The 23,565-nt window shown below is 39.0% G+C and overlaps 1 protein-coding gene across 2 annotated transcripts in view; it reads right to left on the reverse strand.

The window, feature by feature from the left end:
* LOC108136225 overlaps nt 1-23,565 on the reverse strand; it is a 106,250-nt gene that overhangs the window by 68,121 nt on the left and 14,564 nt on the right. The window contains exons 2-3 of one of the 2 annotated variants that reach the window (XM_041707136.1): nt 15,761-16,337; nt 12,959-14,173 (exon numbers count right to left, since the gene is read on the reverse strand). In XM_041707136.1, coding sequence (XP_041563070.1) covers nt 12,959-14,173; nt 15,761-16,301 — 1,756 coding nt within the window. In that variant the 5' untranslated portion in view covers nt 16,302-16,337. Of the gene's footprint in view, nt 1-11,407; nt 11,753-12,958; nt 14,174-15,760; nt 16,338-23,565 lie in introns of those variants that run through there. The other variant, XM_017257246.2, reaches the window with a different exon arrangement.

Raw genomic sequence — 23,565 nt, forward strand, 5'->3', positions numbered from 1 at the left:
TTTTCCCCTTGCAAATACCCGATGCAAATGCAACCCTCGTGCGGGTCCTGCAATAAAATAGTTTCGTGTAATCCGGTGCGCGTGCTCTCAATTATTTTGAAGCGATTTTGTGAGTGCGGAGGGTCTAGTTCCCCGGGGTAAGGGGTTTTCCAAAATAGAGTCATGGGCGGGGGGAGTAAGGGGGTGGTGAAGGTCCATCTTGTCCTGAGAGCGCGTGCATTCTCATAACGAAAAGGCTCAAAGGTTTCAGTTGCATACACTTCTCTATCTCAAAGTTCTCTTGGTTCTTATGCAGAGAGCTTGCAAAAGTTATCGATAGCTAAAGTTTATTAAACTTTAAAGACAATAGAGCAGCTCGCAATGTGCCATATTTTTAAATATAGAAACAAAACAATTATAGACACAGACCGAAAAGCATAAGGTGTCATTAAGCACTTAATCTTAAATACGTCCCTTTTTACAAATACAAACATTTCACAGAAATGTTTTTTTAGTTTATTGTAATTGAAATTTTTTGTAATATATTAAAACCACCAAAACTTGTTATATATTTATTAAACTTAATAAATTCTGATCCAGATTTTCCACCTATAGTTTAAATTTTCGAAAAATAAACATCTGATTTTTAAGCATAACAATAAAAGTAGAAATCATCCAGAATATTGTGGCTTATATTTTGGCCAAGCATTCAGGCAGAGAATTCAGTTTTCGACGCCCAAATCCCTTGAACTTAGTGCTTGGTTTATTGTTTTCCCCTCTGCCACTCAGACACATATTTCCACACTGCCATACACGTAACGACGAGCACTGGAAAATGCATATTTGCGCATATATGTGAGCTGGTGCATATATCGTTCGTGTTTTCCTTGCACTTTGAGCGGCTTGAGCAGTCGGAAAAATTCTATGAACACTTTCAATGGAAACGCAAAAGTGAAATTTCCTGCTCTTAATTACGTTCTATTTCTGGACACCGAAACGAGCGGAGCAAACAAAACAATTCAGCCAGGACAAAGGCGAAATTCTCCTTTTGCAAATCGGATTTCATGCCATCTGATTACGCCTTTCGATTCATATATTCACATTTATACATATATGTACATACAAATTTCTTGGAATTCTGTGGCCAGCTTGGCTTTTAAGCCTTCCCAATATGTGAGATGTGGATTTTAAGTCGCAATCCGGAAATTAATTTTCCCGTTTTGGTCCTCTCTGATTTTGCCGCGATTTCGTATGCCCAGAGTATTTGACAACATTTTTGACACTCCAACATGCTCTAAAAATAAGACCGAAAATCAGCTAAGGAATCGCTTGTTGCTGTGAAATTTCTGAGCGACTTGACAGATAAAAGCAATCATAATTCGAAAGGCACATCTGCGCAAAAGGCATCAGGGTTACATTTTGAATTCTGTCCGTATTCTGGTTGGTAGTTATTTTGGATGATAGGAAAAACTATAAACTACAAAAACTATATTTACGTAATGAATAATTTCAGAAACAAAAGCAAACTAAATACTAAATGACAAAGGAAACGGCTTATAAAAAAGTGAACTTAACTTTACCAAAATATACAAAAATTATTTCCCATGAATAACAATTTAAATAAACAACTTAAAAATCAAATACTACCCAGACATGTCAAAACCACTCTTTCAAATCCCACAAATTCTGCACAGTAGCAGCTGTCTGGGTCTGGATTTAAATCTGGATCTGGATCTGAATCTCTGGCACAAGTGGGCACAGCTTTCAAGAGCAGCGAGTCCCGAAAAGAAATGAAATAAACAGAAAAAAAAAGAAATCCCTGACACCGATCCACCTCCTCTCATTTCAGAAAAGATCGTGTTACAGGCGTGCTTTTGACGCGTTTCAAAAAAAGGAATGAAAGGAAAAAAAATCATTTGAAGAGGGAAGCAAAACTTGAGTGATTAAAAGGGGTTCGGATTGGCAGCCACAGCCACATTCAAGTTCAACGGCATAAGTCTCCAAATACTTCTCGGCCAGCTGAAAAATCCATCATCAATTGGCTTGAATATCGATTAAGCGGAGCAATGAAAAACAAATACAGCCAACCGAATTAAACAAAATAAAATGTATGAGTTTTGAGTGCCAGTGCCATATCGTGTAAACAATAACTGCAAGGTAAACGCTTCATTAATTGTTCAGTTCAATGGATATCAAACTTGTGGAATCCATGCGTCTTTTTGGCATTAAGATTTCCCGAGTGAATAGACAAATAAGTGATAGAACACAAAGTGCAAGACACGTGTTTTTAGGAAAAAACACTGATATACTGAAGAGAAACACGGAACTACCAGAAACTAACAGAAACATAAACTTAAAAATAAATTCTCAACATTTTGTTTTTACCATTATAATCTAATAAACTCTTACATAAGCATGAAATTTGATCTTTAAACATATTTAATTACTTTTAAATTGTAAGTTCAATTGGTTTTCTATATTTTCGGTATATTTTTCTCATTCTGACTTTACTGATATTTTCCTGCTCCTAAAAATTGCCAGTTCCATTGTACTTCAGCTATACTTCAAATTGTTTTTTATTCATATATTGGGTTTTTGGCTGATCCTTTCCACTTTAGGTTTGTTCGTTTGTTTGCTTGTACTCCTTTGTTGTTTAACCTTTCTGCATTTAGCTTGGCCATGCCTTCTGTTCGTTTGTTTCGCCATGACGCACAGACAAAACAAATAAGAAAAATGAGCAAGAAAAGTTAGAGACGTAACCGAACGATGCATTAAGCACCCTTTAATTCCTATTAATATATAACAACTATTCTAAAATGGTTTAAATTTCGTCTGTCATTAATATTTTACAATTTTAAAAGTCAACTGATTTTGGTTCACAACTGAGGGTAATAACTCTTTAAGGTAATTATGCAATTAGCTAAACATAATTTATGACTAAAACATCTTTATTTGGCAGCGAGGTAAATAAACTACCTGCCAACTTAACTGTGAAGATGTACAATGTAGCTTTAAGTACCATTTTACTTCCTGCTGCCCAAAAATGGCGCTCAACTCTTTGAAGAGTATGCGTTTGGTTTAAATAAAGGAACCAAAGTGGAAACGACTGCAAATTGCTGTTGGGAGGGAGCTGCTGTTGCTGCTGCTGCTGCTGCTGCTACTGCTGTTTCTGTTGTTAATTCATGGAAATTTATGTTTTAATGGCAAAAACAACAACCACAAGCGAACTGCAACCGCGGCGGCTGCGCTTTTTGGTTTCTCATTAAAAGCGAATTTGCCTGGGCGACAATAATAGCTACAACAATGTCGCACTGACCAACTGAACAACTAAACTGTGTTAAATAAGCACCCAGGTTGCATGGTGTGCCTTGTGGCTGCTTTTTAAGTTGTTCGACTCGCTCGTTGTCGTCTGAGAATGCGGGCGGAAGAGTGAGGGTCTAGTGGAAGTGAGGAGGTAGTGCGTGGGCAGCGACACCGACACCGAAAACGAAAACGAAACCGAAAGTGCAACTTGCAACTTGCCACCACAAAAAAATTGTATCTGGATACATATTGCTACTCGAGTACAGCCAAACTTCAATAAAACGCATTTTCCAAAACAACATTGAAAATACAAAACTATGCATAATGAAGTAATTAAAATTGTTTCTATAACGCAAAATCTCAAAATTTTGGGCCAGCTTAGTAATTTTTTGATATAGCAATATTATTTTAACATATTTTGCTAAAGATGCTACATTTTTAGAACTTTTGATATAAAATATTTAAAGTAAATATTTAATTAATTTCTATATAAATGTTCAAACCCTTTTTTTTGGCTTCAAAAATGATTTGTAATAAATCTAAATACAGGCTGCTTATAATCTAAATAATAAAAGCAACAATTTTCAAAAATGTTTAAGCAACAACTAGTTTCCTTGCAAATATTTCGGTAAGTAAATTAACTTTTATAAGTACATATTTAAAGCAAAAACAAAAAAACTTCAAATAAATGGCCTTTGAAAATTCCAAGACAATTGCAAGTAAAATGGAAAGCCAAACAAAATACTCATAAATCGAATTTGTTATGGGACAGTTTTGTTCGATTTATGGATGACCCACTGTATGTAGTCTTTGGGCTTAGTATTGTGGCCTGGGCGGGCCAGCAGCACAAATTGCAAAGAGCTTTATGACACCTGGCGTGCAATTACATGGACATTCCATTCTCGTCCCCCCACAACGAGCCGCAATCAATTATGCAATATATATGTACTATATATGGACTGTTTGTGGTTTCCCCCATATATTTGTGGGCCGTTTCCATCCGGTTGAAAATTCACCAGAGCCACTGGAAAATGTTCTCGACAAGGAGAGCAAAGTGGAGTCGAGATTAGGTCGGGGCGTTTATCGATTAATCAGCCTGGATGTATTTATTATAATTGCTTGGCTAGATTTTGATCTCGTAAAATATTAAACATTTTCCCAGTTAAGTCAATTTTTTTTGTAATTACCTTGGCTCCACAGGTGTAAGTTATGTATGTTTCTTTAGCTTGCTGGTAAAATTTGGCAATTGGGGTTTATTTAACAAAACAATAAATGATCTTGGCTAAGCTGTTTTGTTCTGCTTAAATTTTTCTTTCTTTCTGCCCGTAATCCATCATGAGCCCCTGACTAAAGTTATTATCTTTACCTTCAGCTGTTGAGGGACTGCGTTCGCTGTGCTGCAACAAAGTAAGCCACAGCCACAGTAAGAACCTGAACTTAGCAACTCAGTTCTAATAAGCAGGAAATAGTCGGCTGTCTGCGGTCTTCTTCTTATTTTCCTACATCTGTTGATGATTTAAATGCACTTGCAAAATTTATCAAGAACTTTGTATAAGTTTGATTTAAAATGTTCTTGGAATTTCTTTTTGTATTACCTTTTTGATATTGCTTAATAACATACCATCGATTATTAGATTGCTTACCCATGGGACATGTAATCTTTGCTTAAAATACTTTAGATTAAATATTTAATGGGAAATATTTTTGTTTCTATAGTTATAAAGAAATAACTATGGATTTAAAATCAACCAAAGAGAACGTCGTTCTAGAAATAAATCATTATTTCAATTTAAAACCATTTATTTGGTTTGTATTATTTCTGAATGGTTTTTTTATGCACAATATTTTTGTAACCTTCTTCACTATTTATATTTATATTTATATTTAATGGAAAAAATTTTACTTTGCGATAAAATATAATATTTTGGGAAGTGCCAAAGAAGTATTTATGGTTTTGAAAAGAACGTCGTTTTTGGAATAAATCATTGTTTTGATACTCAATTTAAAACAATTGATTTGAAATGCAATATTTCTGATTGGCTTTTTTTAATGTACCACATTTTTGTTACCTTCTTCTCTATATATATTCATATTTTTTAGTTTGTTTTGGATTACCAAATTGAAGAGAGTTCGATATAAAATTATTGATTATAATTTTGTGGCTGTGTGATCTTGCTGCGGGATCTTGTCTGGAGCATGTCTGTCATCGTTGGCCGCTTCTGTCCGTTTATTCATTCGTCCATTTGTCCATTTGTCCATCTGTCCAACTGTCCGGCGCTCGTCTGCTTCCGGCTCAAATGGTCCATGCTCCATACTCCACACTGGAGTATGCTGTATGCTTTAGGCCACGCCCAGGCTCACGGTTTGGACATAAATCATGTTGTTGACCAACGGCAACGGCAGCCGCGGCCCACTGTCATCAGCATTCAGCATTCAGCATTTTGGCCACGTTAAGAAAAGCGAGAGAAAAAACAACAATAACAACAACAACAACAGATGCGTGCTAAAAACGTTTTGTGCCACAAAATGCTGGCCATACGCTTTTTGGTTAGACACACACTCGTCGCGCACTGGCCACATTATTTTTTGTGCATTTTTTTTTGTTCGTTTGCTTGCTAGTTTATTTTCAACTATTTCAAGTCAATCCAGTTGCTGACAGTCGAACACAAAAACTTAATTAAGCGCCAGAGAGTGGGGCACACAAAAAATAAACACAAAATTCGAAAAAAAAAAAAATTATAAAATAAAAAACATAAGAGGAACAGAACACAGAGGAGGAGGAGCGGGGATCTGAGATCTGCACTTGCTTGGCCCAGTTTGCCACTCGGATTCTAATTCCAATTTCGATTCTGAGGCGAAAGTAATGCGGCTGGGTCAACGGTGCGTATGCGCAATGCGGCTAAACTGACTGGCCGTCAGCCAATTGGTGGTGGCGGTGGAGCTGCTGCCGCTACCGCCGCTGGGGGGTTAAGTGGGCTACTTGTGTTGCTTTAGGAGGTTAAGGGGAGGGGGTGGGGAGGAGTACTTGGAGGGAGTAGCTGACGCATACTTGCCGCATTAATCTCAGGCAAGTGATCAGCGAGCGGCATGCAACCGGCGACGACAGAAGACTTTGTATGCCTCAACTTAATTTAATTTTTTCGGCTTTTCAGCTATTTTTCTTCTCCTTTTTTTTTGTTGGTTTCGCATCACGTAAAGTGGAACAACTAAATGAGGTGACGGAAGGGAGAAGGGGCCAAGACAATTGGCCAACTATTTGGCGGCTTTAATTGGCTTGCACAATGGCACTGAAAAACTCACATGACACCAAAAATGATGCTTCAAAATGTAGATTGTAATAAGAAACTGAAAAATACAAAATAACTTCAAATTGTTACATAAACTAGTTTTTGAATCTGTCAGACTTAAGGGTTTTTTCGTTGTAACTTGGCATAAACTCGACGCTCAGTAAAAATTCTAACGCTTTGGCCTTGTCATCCGTCTAAACAAAATTCATTTATTTTAAGTTGTTGCTTTATACTTTGTTCTCAAAATTAGCTCTAAAATAAAATGCTCAGCTGTGAAGGCCAATCGATTGGAAATTATATAACAAATTTAACAAGGAAGGACATACCAAATTGTAAATATGCTTAACAGAATATAAATATTTTATTTATCATTATTATTATTATTTTAAATAAACTTAATTTAAATAACGGTTAATCAACACTTAAAATAAGACACCCTTGCAAGGCTTCACTGTGTTGAACAAACATTCGTAAATCTTGTGGCAGCCACAAGTTGCGCCTGGCTTAATGGTGTCAACACCGAAAACCAATTGGCAAATGTAGATCTCGTGGCGCCCAGCCACGCCCCCCTTGGCGGCCATCCGCCCCTCGCCCCAGCGACAATTGTCCAAGAAGAGTGGAAAAAATAAAGAGCCAAGAGCCAAGAGCCCGGCTAAAAATTTATGGCTTTCAATTGGCATTGACAGCGATAATTGGCCGCGTGTGCCGAACTAAGCCAAGTCAACACGGAGCCAGAAAAGAGGGTTAGCAGATGCAAAAATAAATAAGAAAAAAAAATACGAAAACGGGGTCCAGAGTGCCGACATATTGACAGCACGCGGGCAGAAGCAACAGCGGCAGCTAAATAATGTCCAATATATATTCGGCCATTAATCATCTTGGCCATGGCCTACAAAAGTAATGTATTTAAAACAGCCACAAAAAGCGCCGGCCACTTTCCTTGCAGCGCCAAAGAATCACTGGCGAAATTTATGGCTGCAGATAATTAAATCTGGATTTTTAATCTAAATGGAAATGGCTAAGAAAATTATAATCACAGAATTGTAAAACAAATGAAAGAAAAAAAACAAATTTACACATGAACTTAATGTGTTTTAACACAACAAAGCAATAAAAGTTTTTTTATTAAATTGATTTATAGAATTTATAAGCTTGGAATTTGGTAGAAATAGGGTGTAAGCTCTTTAATAACAATGTGGATTTAAAAAAGCAAGTTAACATAAAATCTTTCTTTGAAATATGTTTAATTAAAAGTTAGCTTGCTAGATCAAGTAATTACACATCGCTTTTCGCCCACAGATTTTCAAAATTTAGCCAAATATTCACAGAAACCGCACAAAAAAAAAATTTTTCAAGCAGAACCCACAAATAGAGGCAAAGTTTTAAGTGCACTTGGAAAAAAATGAAAAAAACGAATTCAATATCTTATTTAAAAGCTGTTTGAAAACCTAGCACGTAACCCGCGAAATATGCAATCAATCTTAAGTGTATTTTCAATCACCTTTTCATATCTCATCATGTAAATTAACCGATGGCACTTTTTCGGCTCTTTTTTTCCTGCCATTTTTTGTAGTTTGTTTTTCGTTTTCGATGGCTTTTTTTTTGCCTCCCAGTAAGTACAACAGTACGTATGAGCATTGTCTGCGTTGTTTGTTATAATTTCAGATAAGTTGAGATTGCCGATTGTCGGTTACATTGTTTTCTTGTTGCGGTTGTTATTATGCAAATTTTGGCTAACAACCGCTTACAAAAAACAAACAAAAAATAAAAAATAAAGGCGACCGTAGTTTGGGGGGGTTTGAATTTTAATTAACGTTGCGCATACGCCGTGTGGTACACCCTGCAACTGCCATCCGAGGTGTGTTCGATGCCGTTGGGCAAAAAGTATGCCAAGTAAATACTGTTTTCGAAATGAAATAATGAGCACACTTTTTTTGGGGTATTTCTGTTTTTTACTTGGTCTTTTTTTTTGGTGCTGCCTTTTTTGTGTGCTTAGATGCAGGTAAAGTCTAAACACTTTCACTAAAAATCCACCAAAGGCTACACGAATTTCGTGTCGTACATGACAAACTCTCAACTCGATTTGGTGGGGGTGCACAGGGGGCGGAGGGAGAGGTGGAGTGGGTGGTGGGAGGACAACTAAGTGGCTCAAACGGCCAATGGCACATCCTCCAGTTTTGGAATAAGTACAGTGAAGATTGCGACAAGTTTGGCTGATTCAGTTGGTGTGTATATGTGTATATATAATAGGATAACTTTAGGAAATGTGCTTATTTAAAGAAAGTTATACATAATGTGCATTTAAATTGTTTCAGTCTAAAATTTGTACACAAATGTTGAAAATATTTTTATACTTTGGATATCAAAACAAGCGAAAAAATCAAAATAATCATTTTTGTTTATGATCTAAACATGAATTTTACTTAATGGTAATAAGCTGTATAAATAAAATTAGTTTATTTTTAAATTACAGAAATAAAAACCCATAAATTAACAAAAACATTATGATCATCTGCTTTAATGAATGGTCTATTGAGCCATGTGATAAGAAGTAATCCCCGTTGACATATATCACTTATTGCCCAATATCTTCCGCCTCAAGTACTTAACCCCACAAAATGACGGCAAACTTGACACCCACAATACCACATAATTCCGCCGCGCACCAGCGATATCCACTGTAAAATATCGGCAACAATAACCGAAGAAATGGCTGTGGAAGAAAAGAGACTCTGGCATTGGAGACATTGATTAACGAGTGCTTAGTTAAAGCGGCACTCAAACACGCGCTGCTAATGCCGCAGATGCCAGCAATAATAGTTGCAAATACACCAGCAACATCAGCACGGCAGCAGCAACACCATCACAGCAACAGCAGCAGCAGCAACATCAACAAACAAAAAGCAAACAAAAGTCAACAGCAATCGCGGACAATAACGGGGAAATAAGCGACAACAAAAGTGCAATAATAATTCTCTCCGGTTTTATTCGTCTTCATATTTTTATGATGAATAATTGAATGGAATCTAGGAATAAGTTTGAAGGAGGGAGCACTATTTATTGCCTTAGCCATGCATCTGTGCAAATACTTTGAAATATGTTTATTAATTGCCAAGTGAACACCCTTCAACCCGCCGTTAATTTCAAGTTAGTCTGTTGCTCTGGTGGTACGTATATACGTATACCACTCGTGTTTACATATATTTGAGGGGTATATGCGACTGGGCATTGACCTGCACTGCCCCAATGTGTAAATAAACAGCTGTGTTCAAAATAATGATAGGGACCTAAAAAAAAATAATTGTAAATGCTTTTAATGTAAAACTTAAAATGTAAAGTGTAAGAAATATTGTGGTCCCTCACAGTTTTCAGCCTATTTTTTTAATTATTGTATATAGCTATATAGTCAAGTAGATCAAGTTAATTCTTAGTAAATGTATTTATCAAAATAACTAACAACTTTCAAGTTAAATCTTAACGTTTATTAATATAATATTTTTTTAATGTATACTTGATTCTACCACTTATAGCTGGTTGCATTTGTGGCCATCAAATTTAACTTCGCTGAAATTGTTTTTGAGCTTCTGCTGAAATTGCCTTAAAATATTATTGCTTATTTTAGGGCTGCTGCACATGGTGCTTCTATTTTGTTATTTTTGCCAGAATCTGTTGATAGTTTTTTTTGGAAATTAATTAAGCGGTGAATTGTTTGAAGTGCTCTTCACTTCCGAAATACTTAAAAGGTACAAAATATTAAGGCCGACAATTGTTTATTAGCTAATTACTTACACTGAAAATATTAAATTTAATATAGTTTCTATTTGATTTTATTAAAATTAATTTTAGTTAAATATGGCTTAAATTTAAATTAAATTTTAAGATATTTAAGTCGACTCAAATTATACATTTTACTATTTTCATATTTAAAATAAGAAATAAAATTAAGTACAAAGTATTAGGGCTTTTTACCAGTGTAATTATGCTGTAAAATAATTTCACAAAAAGTATTCTCTTTAATAAACTCTTAATAACATTTTCTATTATTGAGCAATGACATCTTTTCTTTAGCGGTTAATCTATTTATTTACATTCTAAAACAAGTTCTTTTGAACTTTGTTCTTGTCACATTATTTAATTAAATCAAATGAATCGGTTATTTATTTTGGGGTCCGATTGTTCTATCAGCTTTGCCCTTTTTCACTTCATTTTAATCGCATATAAATAGATCTTTATGCGTTTATTTTTGGCAGTCGCTTTTTTGTTTTGTTCTTGTCAAGAACAACTACAAATCAGACTATTAGTGATTCACTCTGCCCAACAAAAAATTACGCACAGAAATAGCTGAAACATTTGGAGGAATATAGGGGGTACACATGATTCATCTGGCCGACAGCTGGTATTAAATTGTAAAAATGTTTCGGGTACGAGATTCTACGGGGGAAATTCATTTCTTACCTCTATAGCACCTGTCACAAATTAAGTTTTTAATATTTAATACGTGATTCTACACCTTAAATCTTTTAAATTGATCTGTCAATTTTTCACCGATTTATAATTTAATTACTAAGTAAAATTGCTTAATTCTTAGTGAATTACAAATCAAATAAAATGGTTTAAACACATTTGTCACTTTTAAGTTTGGCTTAAAAAGTTAATGGATGAAAAAAATACAACCTAGACAACTTTTTTCTAAAATATTAGCTTAAATATAATGCTTTAAAAGGAAAAACTAACCCCGAAAGCTTTGTTCAGGAATTCATTTTTTTTCGATTGCCACTATTGCACACCCATTTCAATTATTATGTTTATTTGTTTAAAATTAATCAGTGTTTACCCACATTTCAGGAGAACAACTCCAGCGGCATGTTGATGGGGTAAACCCAAATTACTGTGGCGTCTCAGCAAATGTTGCTGCTGCTGCGGCGGGTTATCCAAAGCGGATTTAATCAGTTGAAAGGCCATTATAATAAAGTTGCACTTAATTGCTGGCCTATTTCACAATAACATCACTTTTTACTCGTCGATATGTAAAAACAGCTCGATTATTTTAAATCTAACTCTCTTTTTTGTTTCTAGAAAACATTCCGCCCCAAAAAGAGGAGAATCTATAGTATTTGCAGGCGAAAGAGAGCACAAAGCCCGCGTTTTTGGCACACACGAAAAAAAAGGCATGCGGCATCCACGACAAGATCGATTCTACTGAAACCGCATCCATGAATCCATCGCCATGGCAAACTGAACGTGAGTGGAACGTGGAGCCCGAAGCGCAGCGCAACCGAAGTGGGCAAAAAGCCGAAAAAAGCGGTGGAAAAAAAGGCGAAACAAAAAAATAAAATCGAAATCAAACAAAACGAGACTGTAAACTGTAGACTGTAGACTTTGTATACTGTATGTGCTGGAGTGAAGCCAGCGGAGCATGTGCCGCACCGCAAAAGCGGACTCATGGATCGTATCGTTTGGGGCCGAATTGAATGGGGCTCGCTCGATTCGATGCGATGCTCGCCGCTCGATGAACAGATGATGTTCCCTCTGCATGCAAAGCCGCTGATAAAAATGTATAGAAAACTATAGAAAAAGGGGGGCGTTGCTTGCAGTCCAGGGGAGCGATAAGCTAAATGGGGGAAAAAAAGGAAATAACAAACAAATGGTAAAATGGAAAAATATCTGGCTCCATCTGCGGGCCGTCTGCTCAAGCTGTACATATCAGCTTAAGCAACGCGCTCTATTGGCGTAAAAACAGCAAGTGGTGAAATGGATAAACGGCTGGCTCCATCTGTGGGCCGTCTGCGCAAGCTGTACATATAAGCTTAAGCAGCGCGCTCTATTGGGGTAAAAACAACAAGTGGTGAAATAGATAAATGGCTGGCTCCATCTGTGGGCCGTCTGCGCAAGCTGTACATATCAGCTTAAGCAACGCGCTCTATTGGGGTAAGAACAACAAGTGGTGAAATGGATAAATGGCTGGTTCCATCTGTGGGCCGTTAGCGCAAGCTTTACCTGTCCGCTTAAATAGCGCCCTCTATTAGGGAAAAACAACGAGTAGTAAAATGGATAAATGTCTGGCTCCATCTGTGGGCCGTTAGCGCAAGCTGTACCTATCAGTGCCCTAAATTGAGTAACAGCAGCGCCAGCTATAGAGTTTTTGACAAAGTGAAACAACTAGCATCAATAGTACAATCGCATTCCACTGGGAGCGCGCGTTTGAGTAAAAACCCAGCCACCTATAGACTTTCTGGCGAAATTGAGACACCTAGTACACGTCAATAGTACAGGGAATTTCCATTAGGTGCGCTCATTTGACGACAGCATTTAAATCGTAATGATTTGCTTGTTACAATAGGGGAAACGTAAGTTTTTTGTTTTGGTTTGTGAAATGTGCTGAGACTCACCTGTTAACCCCGTGTCATTGATGCTGGACGTTGAGGTGGAGAAGCCGGGCAGTTTGCGCCATCCCTTGCGGCTCCAAAAGCTCCTGGCCTTCGATTCCGTGGCCGTGCTTTGAACTTGAACCTGAACCTGAACCTGAGCCTGAGTGGCTGGATGGCCATTCCGGTGATTGGGTCCCGGGTCCTCGGCAGCCCGTATCCTGGCGCAGCTGAGTATCCTGCGGCCGCAGGAGGCTCGCGTGAAAAAGCTGCTGCCGTTGCCACTGCCACTGCCACTGGAACTGGCACTCTGACCAGCAGCTGCCATGCCCGCCTCATCGTATACAGTGGCCGCCCGCTGGAACGAACGACAGCTCTGGGTGGTGCCCACCGTGGGCGTTTGGCGGGCGCACTTGATGTGCTGCGTTTTGCTAAGACGCAGGCTGCCAATGTAGCTGGCCCCACTGCTGCCGCTGAAGCCGCTGTCCAGGTCGCCGCACGTGGTGGTGGCCATCAGCTGCTCCACGCCGGCAGCACTCCCTTTGGCCCTCTTTCCCCCCTCTCCGCTATCACAGATGTTGTCCGCCGAAGCGGATGTCAGTCGGGTCAGAATCGTGGGCGGCTGTCCACTGGCCGCCGTCACACTCACACTCGGCTGCGGTGGCTCAACTCCCCCAGAGCCGGATGCTCCCTGTGGCTGCTCCATGGACTTGGGCGGACTTTCCGGCATCAGCATGGCCTCCACACTCAGATTCAGCTCGCCCAGTATCTTGTGATGCCGGCTCTGCACTCGACGCAGCTCCTCCTCCACCAGCGTTTGATTCAGCGAGCCCGCCGAATGGGAGCCCACTGTACTGCGCAGATGATGACCGCCACTGTGGCTACTACTGCTCGTCTGCAGGGCAGCCGCGTTGATCTCCTCGTAGAAATTCTCGCTCTGGCCGGGACCCACTTTGGTGGTCAGTTTGTGGTAGCGCGTCTGGTAGGATTGCAAGGTGGCCGGACTCACCAGTTGCTTGTTCTTCTTGCCCTTGGAGAGCAGCGCTCGGATCGAGTTGGGTGGTGGCTCCACGGAGCAGGGGGATGTGGATGAGGAGCTGGTGGTGTTCGAACTGCCCACCACCGATGAAACGCCTCCCACTCCTCCCCCCGCGCTGGCAGAACCCGGCACATTGGAGTGCCTCATGGCGGCACCGGGTTCGTAGTAGGCATACGAGTAGTCATGATGCAGATGGTGCACTGATAAAAAAAGGGAATAGTAAAATTAAAGAAAAAACTTGTATATTTCCTATTTAAATTAAATATAACTACAGAATATTAAATACAGTGCATATTACATTGCATGATTTAATATAAAAATATTTAAATTAATGTGGATTGATTGAAAATATAACTACAGAATAATAAATACATTAACATCCTAATATTAAAATCGATGTATTTGAGATTGGGTCAAATTTTGTTTCATCGTATTATAATTATATTACTATACATGTCCCCAACAATCTGGTTTTATGTGGCGCCATCTGCCAAACTCCAGAGTCACTACTACAAGCTAAGAGCGAGCGATCTTTGTTTTTCTTCCGCTCTCTTTTACTCTCTTAAAAATGTGAGTGAAAGCTTCCATAGGAACAATTGGAAAATAAAAATTGTAAAAATTTTACCTTTAATGTTTTTAAATTAAATTAGTTTAATTGTTTTGTATTATGTTTGACAATCTCGTTGAAATGCTATAGCTCTAATCTCTAATATAATCATAAATATATATATACATTTTGTATAGCCCTTATCAGCTTCGTTGTTCTTAAACGGACAGATTGTATTTAGTACATTTTAAAAGTTAACTCAGAGTGGCTGTCTATAAACGCAATGCTTAAGCTGACTTCCCACATTATTTGCTTCTTCATTGTCCTGGATTTGCTTGAATCCTTGGCGCATTCCCAAGGTGATCAGGTGTGTCTGCTTCACGATGCTCCAAATCAGTGTGGCGCCTTCTGTCTGGCCGCACTGCATCCAGTCTATGATCACAATAGCAAGATGCAGGCTGAACTGGAAGCCCTGAAGAATACCATTACAAAAGAAGAGTTGGAGGCGCGACTGAAGCAAACAGAACGACATATTATGGAGGCAAAATCCGAAATGAAGACGATAATGCAGTTCATGGACACCAAGATGGATAGTAAAATTGGGGAGGTACAGAAAAAGCTGCAGGATCAGACCAGTATAGAGGCGCTTCTAAAGACGCTTGAGACGAAAATGGCGGCCTTTCAGGCAACCCTCCTGGAAACCCTTTCTAAAACTAGCTCAAAATGTGTCTCTCCGTTGTTCGAGAGAATTGGCACCAGGTTCTTCTATATAGAAAAAGAAAATGAGCTAAGTTGGACCGCTGCGGCAGCTAAGTGTCGTCAAATGGGCGGGTATTTGGCGTCCATCAAGTCCCAAAAGGAACTAGAAGCCCTCCAAGCGAAACTGAACAGGCAGTGGTTCTGGCTGGGCATCAACGATAGGGAAACCAATGGAACGTTCGTATCTGAGGCCTCCGGGAAACCGACCACAGTTTTCAAATGGAGGAAAGGCTATCCCAAAGATGGTAATCCCTGTGTTTTGCTGGGTTTCGCTGATATGATAGATTGGGACTGTGACGACAAAAGCTTCTTCATTTGTCAAGCAGATAATGAGATTTAAGTCTTAGAATCATGCAATGTATTTGTTTTGTTCAAATTCAAACAAAAATCTTGACGAATAACTATGTATATGACAGACTCAAAGATTAAACCGTCAAACATTTCTCAATAAGATATATTTTGATTTTCAAAGTTTGTTTACCAGTGTGTTGTTGCTGCTGGTGGTGGCCACCTAGGTTTCGGCCCAGCGTTTTGCTCTGCCGCGCCGCCAGCTGCTTGAGATGATGTGGTGATGTCTCCAGAGTTGCCACCTCATTGCAGATCTCTATGGCATCCGGATCTGGGTCGGGATACCGGGGCAATTGTTGGCGCCTGGCGGGCGTTTGGCTCGGAGATTGGCCGCTGGGTGGTGGATAGTCTGGCGGTGGTGGAAACTGCAGACAGTGCTTAGCCACGCCCCCATGCACCGCCTCCATCTGCTGCTGCTGCTGTTGCTGTTGCTGCTGCTGCTGCAACTTCTGTTGCTGCTGCTTGAGTCGCTGCAATTGCGTCTGCTGTTGCGTATAGTAATTCTGATTCGAGTGGTGCTGCTGCACCTGCTGCTGCTGTTGCTTTAACTTTGTGTGGACCAAAACCTTGCCGGCCACGCCCCCGCCCCCGACCACGCCCCCCTGGCCCGTCGTGGGGGCGGCCGTCGAGTTGCCGCCGTTGTTGCGTCTGCTGCCCAGGCCCAGGCTCTCCATGGCACATGGTGTGGCTGCTGCCCCAAAAGCTTCGATCTGCCAAAAACAATAGAAAGTACAAGCGGGAAAGCCATTAGGACAATGAATAAAGCAACAAATGGGGAAAATAAGAAAGGTCCATGGGTATAATCCAATTATCGCATTTTCCCAAAATGGGCGAAATGGGAAAACAATAAAACTGTTTAGGTTTGAATGACAGTTGATTGCAAATGTTATAACGAGTTCACAGAGGTATGACATTCCATTTTAGGCCATTTTAAATTGCATAGTTATGTTTTGTTGCATTTTTCCATTTCAGCTTTTTGTTCATCTGATCTTTCAAAAAGCTTTAACGGAATAATTGTACAAAACAAAACAAGCAAATGTCGTTTGAAATTATTTGTTAAATATTTTAAAAAATGTTAAGTTTAGTTTTACATAGTCAAAATTTTACATATATATATATTTTCTAACAGTATTTCCAGTTCGCATGATATTTTAAAAACAAGATAACAAGAAATGCCATTACTTAAAATTAACTTTTTCTGTTTATGATATTCAATTAAATCGCGAATTCTTGAGCCTCACTTAAACAAATTTGTTTTCTACAAGTGTTTGCTTACCTTTAGAAATAAGAAGACTAATTTAAAAACTATTTTAATACAAGAGGTGAGAAATTAATGAGCATAAAATGCAGTTAAGTATATATACAAGTTGCAGCAGATGTCCCTGGCGGTTATTAGTTCCTGGAACTTTGACCGCAGTAAATGTGCTATTTGGCATTCGCGCTTCAAGATTCCATGCAACAATCCACATGTCGCAGTGATTAATTGCCGCTAATTCAGCAAAGCCTTTTGCTTTTGATGGCCAAAGGGTTTCAGACTCTTTTTTTGTGGCCTCGCTTCAAAGGCCCGGCCGAGCGTGGTAATTGAAAAACCAGGCTAAACGAGAAATGAGCCTGGCCACCAATGAGTTCAACCGGGGAGTCAGGTGGAGTCGAGACCTCGATGATGGATCCGCAGCTGTCACAGGTGAGTATGCCGCAAATAAATGGGCTAAAAGACCCCAATGCGGAGGGTAAACCAAAGCCAAAGTTGAGGGGGACTTTGCTTATGAAATCAAATCAATCAAAGGAGAGAAGATTTAGAAAACCAAAGTAAATAAAATTGTATAAAAGGTATTTTAAGTTGAAACTATAATTTAGTGGGTATTGAGAACTTTCTTCTTTTTTGAGGTATTAAGTTTAAGGAATGTTCAAACTGGCATTGGCAATAATTTCAGCTATTTTACTATGGGACAATCAAATGATAATGTCAGTTGTTCTGCAAGATTATATGATCAAGATAAAGGACAGAACTCGAGGGAATTAAAGCCAAGGAGAAGACGGTCCGATAATGTTCAAGGTAACATAATAAAGTTGGGGATGATAATGCCACCAAGTTATAAGTGGACATATTCCAAGCCAAGGATTCTTCGTGGTAGCAGACAGAAATTCAATTGGTAATTTGAGTAGAGGTCCATCCCGGTTTTAGTTCTTGTTTATCTTCCCTCTCTCTCTCCCTCTCCCTCTCTCTCTCTCTCTTTTTTCTCTGTAACCTGAGACAAGTCTGAGAACTGGACACGATCTCGTTGGCACAGCAGGTCCCCAAATTAGCGTCTAAATTTAGCTACTCAACAAATTGAATTGAGCCCAGCGAGGGGCACACTGATGCGATCTCTTTCTTATCGCATATCCCTCTCTCTTTCCTTGCATATTTTTTATGTTCCGAGCGGTTTCTTGAGTTTTAAAGCTCTGCGTGCACTTGAAGTCTCGCAAGGGTAGGGCGGGGTATTAGGGGGATTAAGGGCTTCCAACTTCACGGGGGAAAACATCAAAAAACCCTAACGCATGCCATTGTCAACAGTCAGATACAACAACAATAGGGGGTTAAGAAGGGGGTTCAGAAGGGGGTTGGGAAGGGGGTAGAAGGCGGTAGGGAAGGGGCAAAGAAGGGGCAAAGAAGGTAGTAAGCAGGGTAGAAAGTATAGAAGTGGGAGTTTGTCAGGGAGTAAACCACTCGAAACGCAGGGCCAGGATTCCCCTGGAACCTCTTGAGCTCCCCTCAAATCTCTCACCCCCCACTGAAAACCATACCCCCCCGCCGCCCCTCCTGAGATTCTCCTACGTGCCAGCATATATGTATATATTCTTCAAGGGAACCTTAAAGCTTCTGGCTACCAGGGTAAACTTTTTATGTTTGCCAACGCTTCAACCCACTTACAAGGATTCATATATGCGTGGCTGTTATTTTTTTATACGCTGTATGCTCTCTCGTTAGTTTGCTTGCTTTTGTTTTGTCTCCTCCTGTTTTCTCAACTGTTTCACAATTTTAACATGCACCCATTAACTGGCGGTTGCACGGGTATACGAGAACAAGTCGAAAATCTATGCAAATAGCTTGATACAATTTAGCTGGTAAATAACATTGGTACTTTCAAACAAAAAAAATTAACAAAAGTCTCTAAAAGCATATACCTAACATTTTTAACTTTTACCTATTTGAAAGTCATATAATTCTTACAAAATACATTTATTTAAAAGTAAGAAGAGTTTGGCTTGTAATTTTTTCTTAATGTTTTGCTTGGTTAATTCCAAAGCTTTGATTTTCTTAAAGGAAAGGGGTATCTTTATGTCTTGATTTCGGCTTGGCTTCCCCTGTTTATTTTAGCCTTGTTTTTTCGTAATTTTTCTTCGACCCTCGAGCACATTTTCCACGCTTTCCCGAGGAAAGTGAAGCGAGTGCCAGTGATGCGAGCAAGGAAAAGCGAACAAAAGCCATCAAGATCCATCTTCCGCAGATGCGGTAAGGAAGTCTCGACTTCCTCTTTGCCAATATTGCCGCTGCTCAAGTGACTTTCGCTGATTGATTGGGTGGTGACCCCGATGGAGCACTTAATTAGAAGCACACGCATACGCGTTAACCGAAAAAAAAGGAGTTGCTGCAGCTGCAGCAGCACTTTAATGGGGGAAACGAAGGCCAGCGAACAGCTCCAGCCAGCAGCACTGAGAAAAAATTCGTTCTTTTCCCTTGGTTTTTGTTATTTAAAGTTACTAATTTATTAAATATTTATTACAACTAAGGATTATTTATTTTGAAATAAACAAACGTTCCAAATTAGCTGTAAAAAAATTGTAAGTGTACGTACAATAAGTCTTTGTAATAACTAAAACACTCAACACATTTACATTCTAGCACATAAACATTAATTAGCTTGTTTTAAAAAAAAAATGAATGGGAAAACTTGTAGAAAAATATTTTTTTTTAAATTGCTGAAAACTTTTTTTGCTATTTATCTGGCAGTGTACACCTCCCCTTTTGCCGACCTTCGAGTGGCTGCGTGGCTCGTGTTTACTGCAAAAAGGGGCCGGGCAGCAACAGCAACAGCAAACAGAACCGAACAGAAACGCATTGCAATAATTATATGCTGAGGCAGCAGCAGCAGCAACAGCAACAGCAGCAACAACTGCAACATCAACCCCAGCAGACTGGCCCCTGCAAAAAGTGTTGCATGTTCTTCTATCATATTTGCAATTTATGTGTCGCCAATTCACTCAGACTCCTCCTGCTGCTCCTGCTGCCCCCAGAGTCCTCTTGCCAGCGGATTCCCATTCCATCCCATTCCGATTCCCATTCCTCTTTCCATTTAAGGCATGTTGATGCCCGAGTGCGAACAAGTAATTAGAAAACATATTTCGAAATTGTTTCGCCATCCGTTTGTGCAACTCAGTGGCTTGCAGCTGTGCAGAACTCATGGGGAAAAAGAGATGCCACAGACTTGTCGTCTTAAAGATCCCTGGGATTACTCATAGAGCTTTGCATTTAAGTCTCTGAAATTCAATTTATCTCTAGCCGCTGGGAATTTGTAATTTTATTCGGCAGTAAAGGTTTCAATTATGTTTACCAAAAACATTTAGCAAAATTTAAGAGTCATACACTCATCAGAAGCAAAGAAAAAAATTAATCAAAATAAAAAACATAAATATATATGCCTTTTCTAAGTTTTAGTGTTCACAAAATGTGACTGTTAATTAATTAACACAATGTAAATATTAACCATGACTAAATAATTTTACTGATATGGTCTGTTATATATTATTCTGATTGTAAGTGTACCATTTCAAGAGTTTTATTTCAGTTATCGGGGTTCCGCATTTCCTTTCATAATAACTAACCCTTTTAAATCCTTTTGGAATTTTTTCGTTTGAAACTGAACGTTCCATTCGAACGATGTCCCGATATTAAATTGATATACCGCTTTTAAGTTGACCAATTAAGGGGGATAAACGCCCCCCCCCCATCCGAAAGGGGCGCACCAACACCCCTTTTTTGTCATATGCTGCGTTGCCAGGCATCAAAAAGCTGGCTTTGGGTGGTTTTCCTGCACTGTTGTCACTCGCTTTCGTTGATTGTTTGACTGGGTGCATTGACTTGCCAGGCAGCCCCTCTTTTTGACAGTACAACAGTACAATGGCCCCCCTCCCCCCTAAATATCCCCACCCCTGAGCACCAACTTTTTCCCCGCATTGCGTGCTGCATTGTCAACAAGTGCGAGTGAAATAAAAACCGGGGACAAAAAAGGCGGACAGGCAAAGTGAAAGGAGAAAAATTGTTAACGGGAGTTCTGTGTTCTCAGAAAATACGGGAGATTTTGTTTTTTTTTTTAGCGGAAAAGGAAAATGGGGGGAGAGCTAGTTTCCCCTAAGTTGCATCTTTACATCCTTCAACATGATTTCCCTCCATTTTCCGCATTTTTCACCGTATGTGCAAGAAAGTAAAATGAAAGCGTCCGAAGGGAGTTAAGTTAAATTAATGGTAATGATGATGATTAGTGATGTGAGTCTAACTATGTACTTATTCCGCTGATTCTAACTGAGATAACTGAATGTAACTTTAATCTTTAAGGTTTAATGTTTCTTAAACTGCTCAATGTCTAGGTATATTTATGAATGCACAAGGTACCGGTATTAGATGTCCTCAAGGAAATTACTAAAAAATAATTTAGTATAGAAATCATTTTAAGCTCAATCTGAAACAGCAAATTGTTTATGAATATAAAACTATGAACTTTCTAATGTCTTTATTTGCATATATATTTCCAGATCTCACCATTCCATAATTTTTTATAAACGACAACAAATTAGATATGAATATATAACTATTTAAGAAAATATATAAAATATTTTAAACTCAATCTGAAGATTCAATAGCATCACTTTTATTTTAGACAGCAGGGTGTTTATGAATATATAACCATTAGCTTCCTTAAACCTTTATTTGTTTATATATTTCCAGATCTCCACGTTCCATATTTTTGATTAGCCTGTTTATCCTATATACCTTTTTATTTCTTTTATTTTTACACATTTTTCCTTTTGATGTTTTTGGTCCATCACTGACATGTCCTCGCATAGATGTTGTGAGGATAGGAATAGATAATGGCCGCCCCGATGTGCGCTATCTCATAGTCACCAACTCCAGCCCCCTTCTGCGGCCCTGTGAATGTGAATCCCCCTTTGGATGTCTCCACTTCATTCATTCCTCATTGGCCGATAAGCTACATTAGCTGCATGTGCAACTTTTTCTGCTCCTCCTTTGACTCTGGATTTTGTTTTTGCATTTTTTTCTCTCTTTTTAGGCCTGGTTTGGCTTTTGGCTTTATCTGTGGCATTAGCCTGCTTAGGCCCCCAGCATCGGATTTTTTTTGTGGATTCTGGGCATGCTAAAGTGTCGTTTTCATTTGAACATTTTGTCAATTGCTTCGCTTTCACTTTTGCCCACAAGCCCCAGGCCTCACTTTTTCCATTGAAGTTGACTTCGATTTTGTGGAGAGTTTGGAGCTTGCTTAGAGTTGCACTTTTGTTTTCAATTTATTTAAAAGAGTGTTAGAGTGTTAATTTGATTTTTTTTTTAAATAAGTAAATATTTTTCATGGACAATTTAAAAAGAAATTGCACTATAAATATCATTTGGAATGATTTAAGAACAGGTCTAAGATTTTGAAATTAACTCTAACACTTACTTTATTGTTACCCATTCTTTAGGGATTCAGGGTCAAAGATCTGGCTTTCCCCTTGGTTCTCAAATCTTTTTTACACTTGACAGCAAATTATGCAAAATAGGAGTTGCCCTCAGGATTTTGCGCCATGTTTCGTAATTTTGTAAAAAGCAAACTAAACATGCTCCACATAATTACATGGGATGCTGGGGATTGGGGGATTGGGGGATTGTGGGATTGTGGGACTGGAGTTTCAGATGGGGTATTCGTCCATTGTTTCCACCACGAAACAATGCCGCATGCCACGCATTGGGCATGGGTCACCTTCGCTTCTCATCATCACCATGTGAATGTGAATACGAATATGAAACTGAATCCGAATACGAATACGAATCCGAGTTTGCATCTACAACTTCGTCTTCTTTATTTTGTGCACTCAAGCGCCTTTTACTTTGAGCATAATTACTTGAGCCCATGTGGGTGGTCGTGGGTGGCGCAGGTTTTCGAGAGGCTGGCGAAGGTCATTGGCCCAAGATTTCTCGGCATTAGATCTTGGCATTTGCCGCTGGTCAACGGATGTGAATTATGCATAACCCTTTCCTGGATAAACTTTCTTCGCCTTTGGGGAGCTTCTTCAAGAAGTAATTAAACTTGGCAATACACGGAAAAAACATGTGGCTTAAGTCTCTGCCTATTTATATATTGATTTTTATTTAATTAATTGGTTGCTTTACTCCATTGTGAAACAATTGAATATATTCAACAGCATAGTATTTTTGTATGAAATTTTTAACCATTCATAATAATTTAGTGTTCTCCTGTATTAGTATACAATTCTCAATTATATTTTATTTTGTTAACTATTGTTTTCTTTCCATTTGTTTTGTTAAAATTTTCCAATGAAGTCATATTTTCTTTCCAAGAAAAGTGCATCATAAATGAATTTCGATTAAAACATATTATCTTTACATCCAACTCAAATGTTCCACTTCCATCGTTCCAGTGGCGTTCTGGTCTTATTATGCTCATCCATCTCTATATATATTTCCTAACACTCGTGTTTGTGTGCTCCATTAAGAGTAGCTCTTGGGCATGAATGAATGTCATCATCCTCGTCATCTTCATCGTCAGTATCCCACTTCCATTCCCCTTGATAAGGACAAGTGCTATACGAACCGGGGCTCACACGGGACTCCAAACTCCGAACCAAAACCCTTTTGCGGAAAAGCCAACAGCGCTGGGGTGAAAG

This window comes from Drosophila elegans, unplaced genomic scaffold, assembly GCF_018152505.1.
Source record: "Drosophila elegans isolate 14027-0461.03 unplaced genomic scaffold, ASM1815250v1 contig_149, whole genome shotgun sequence".
NCBI classification, from domain to species: Eukaryota; Metazoa; Arthropoda; class Insecta; order Diptera; family Drosophilidae; genus Drosophila; species Drosophila elegans.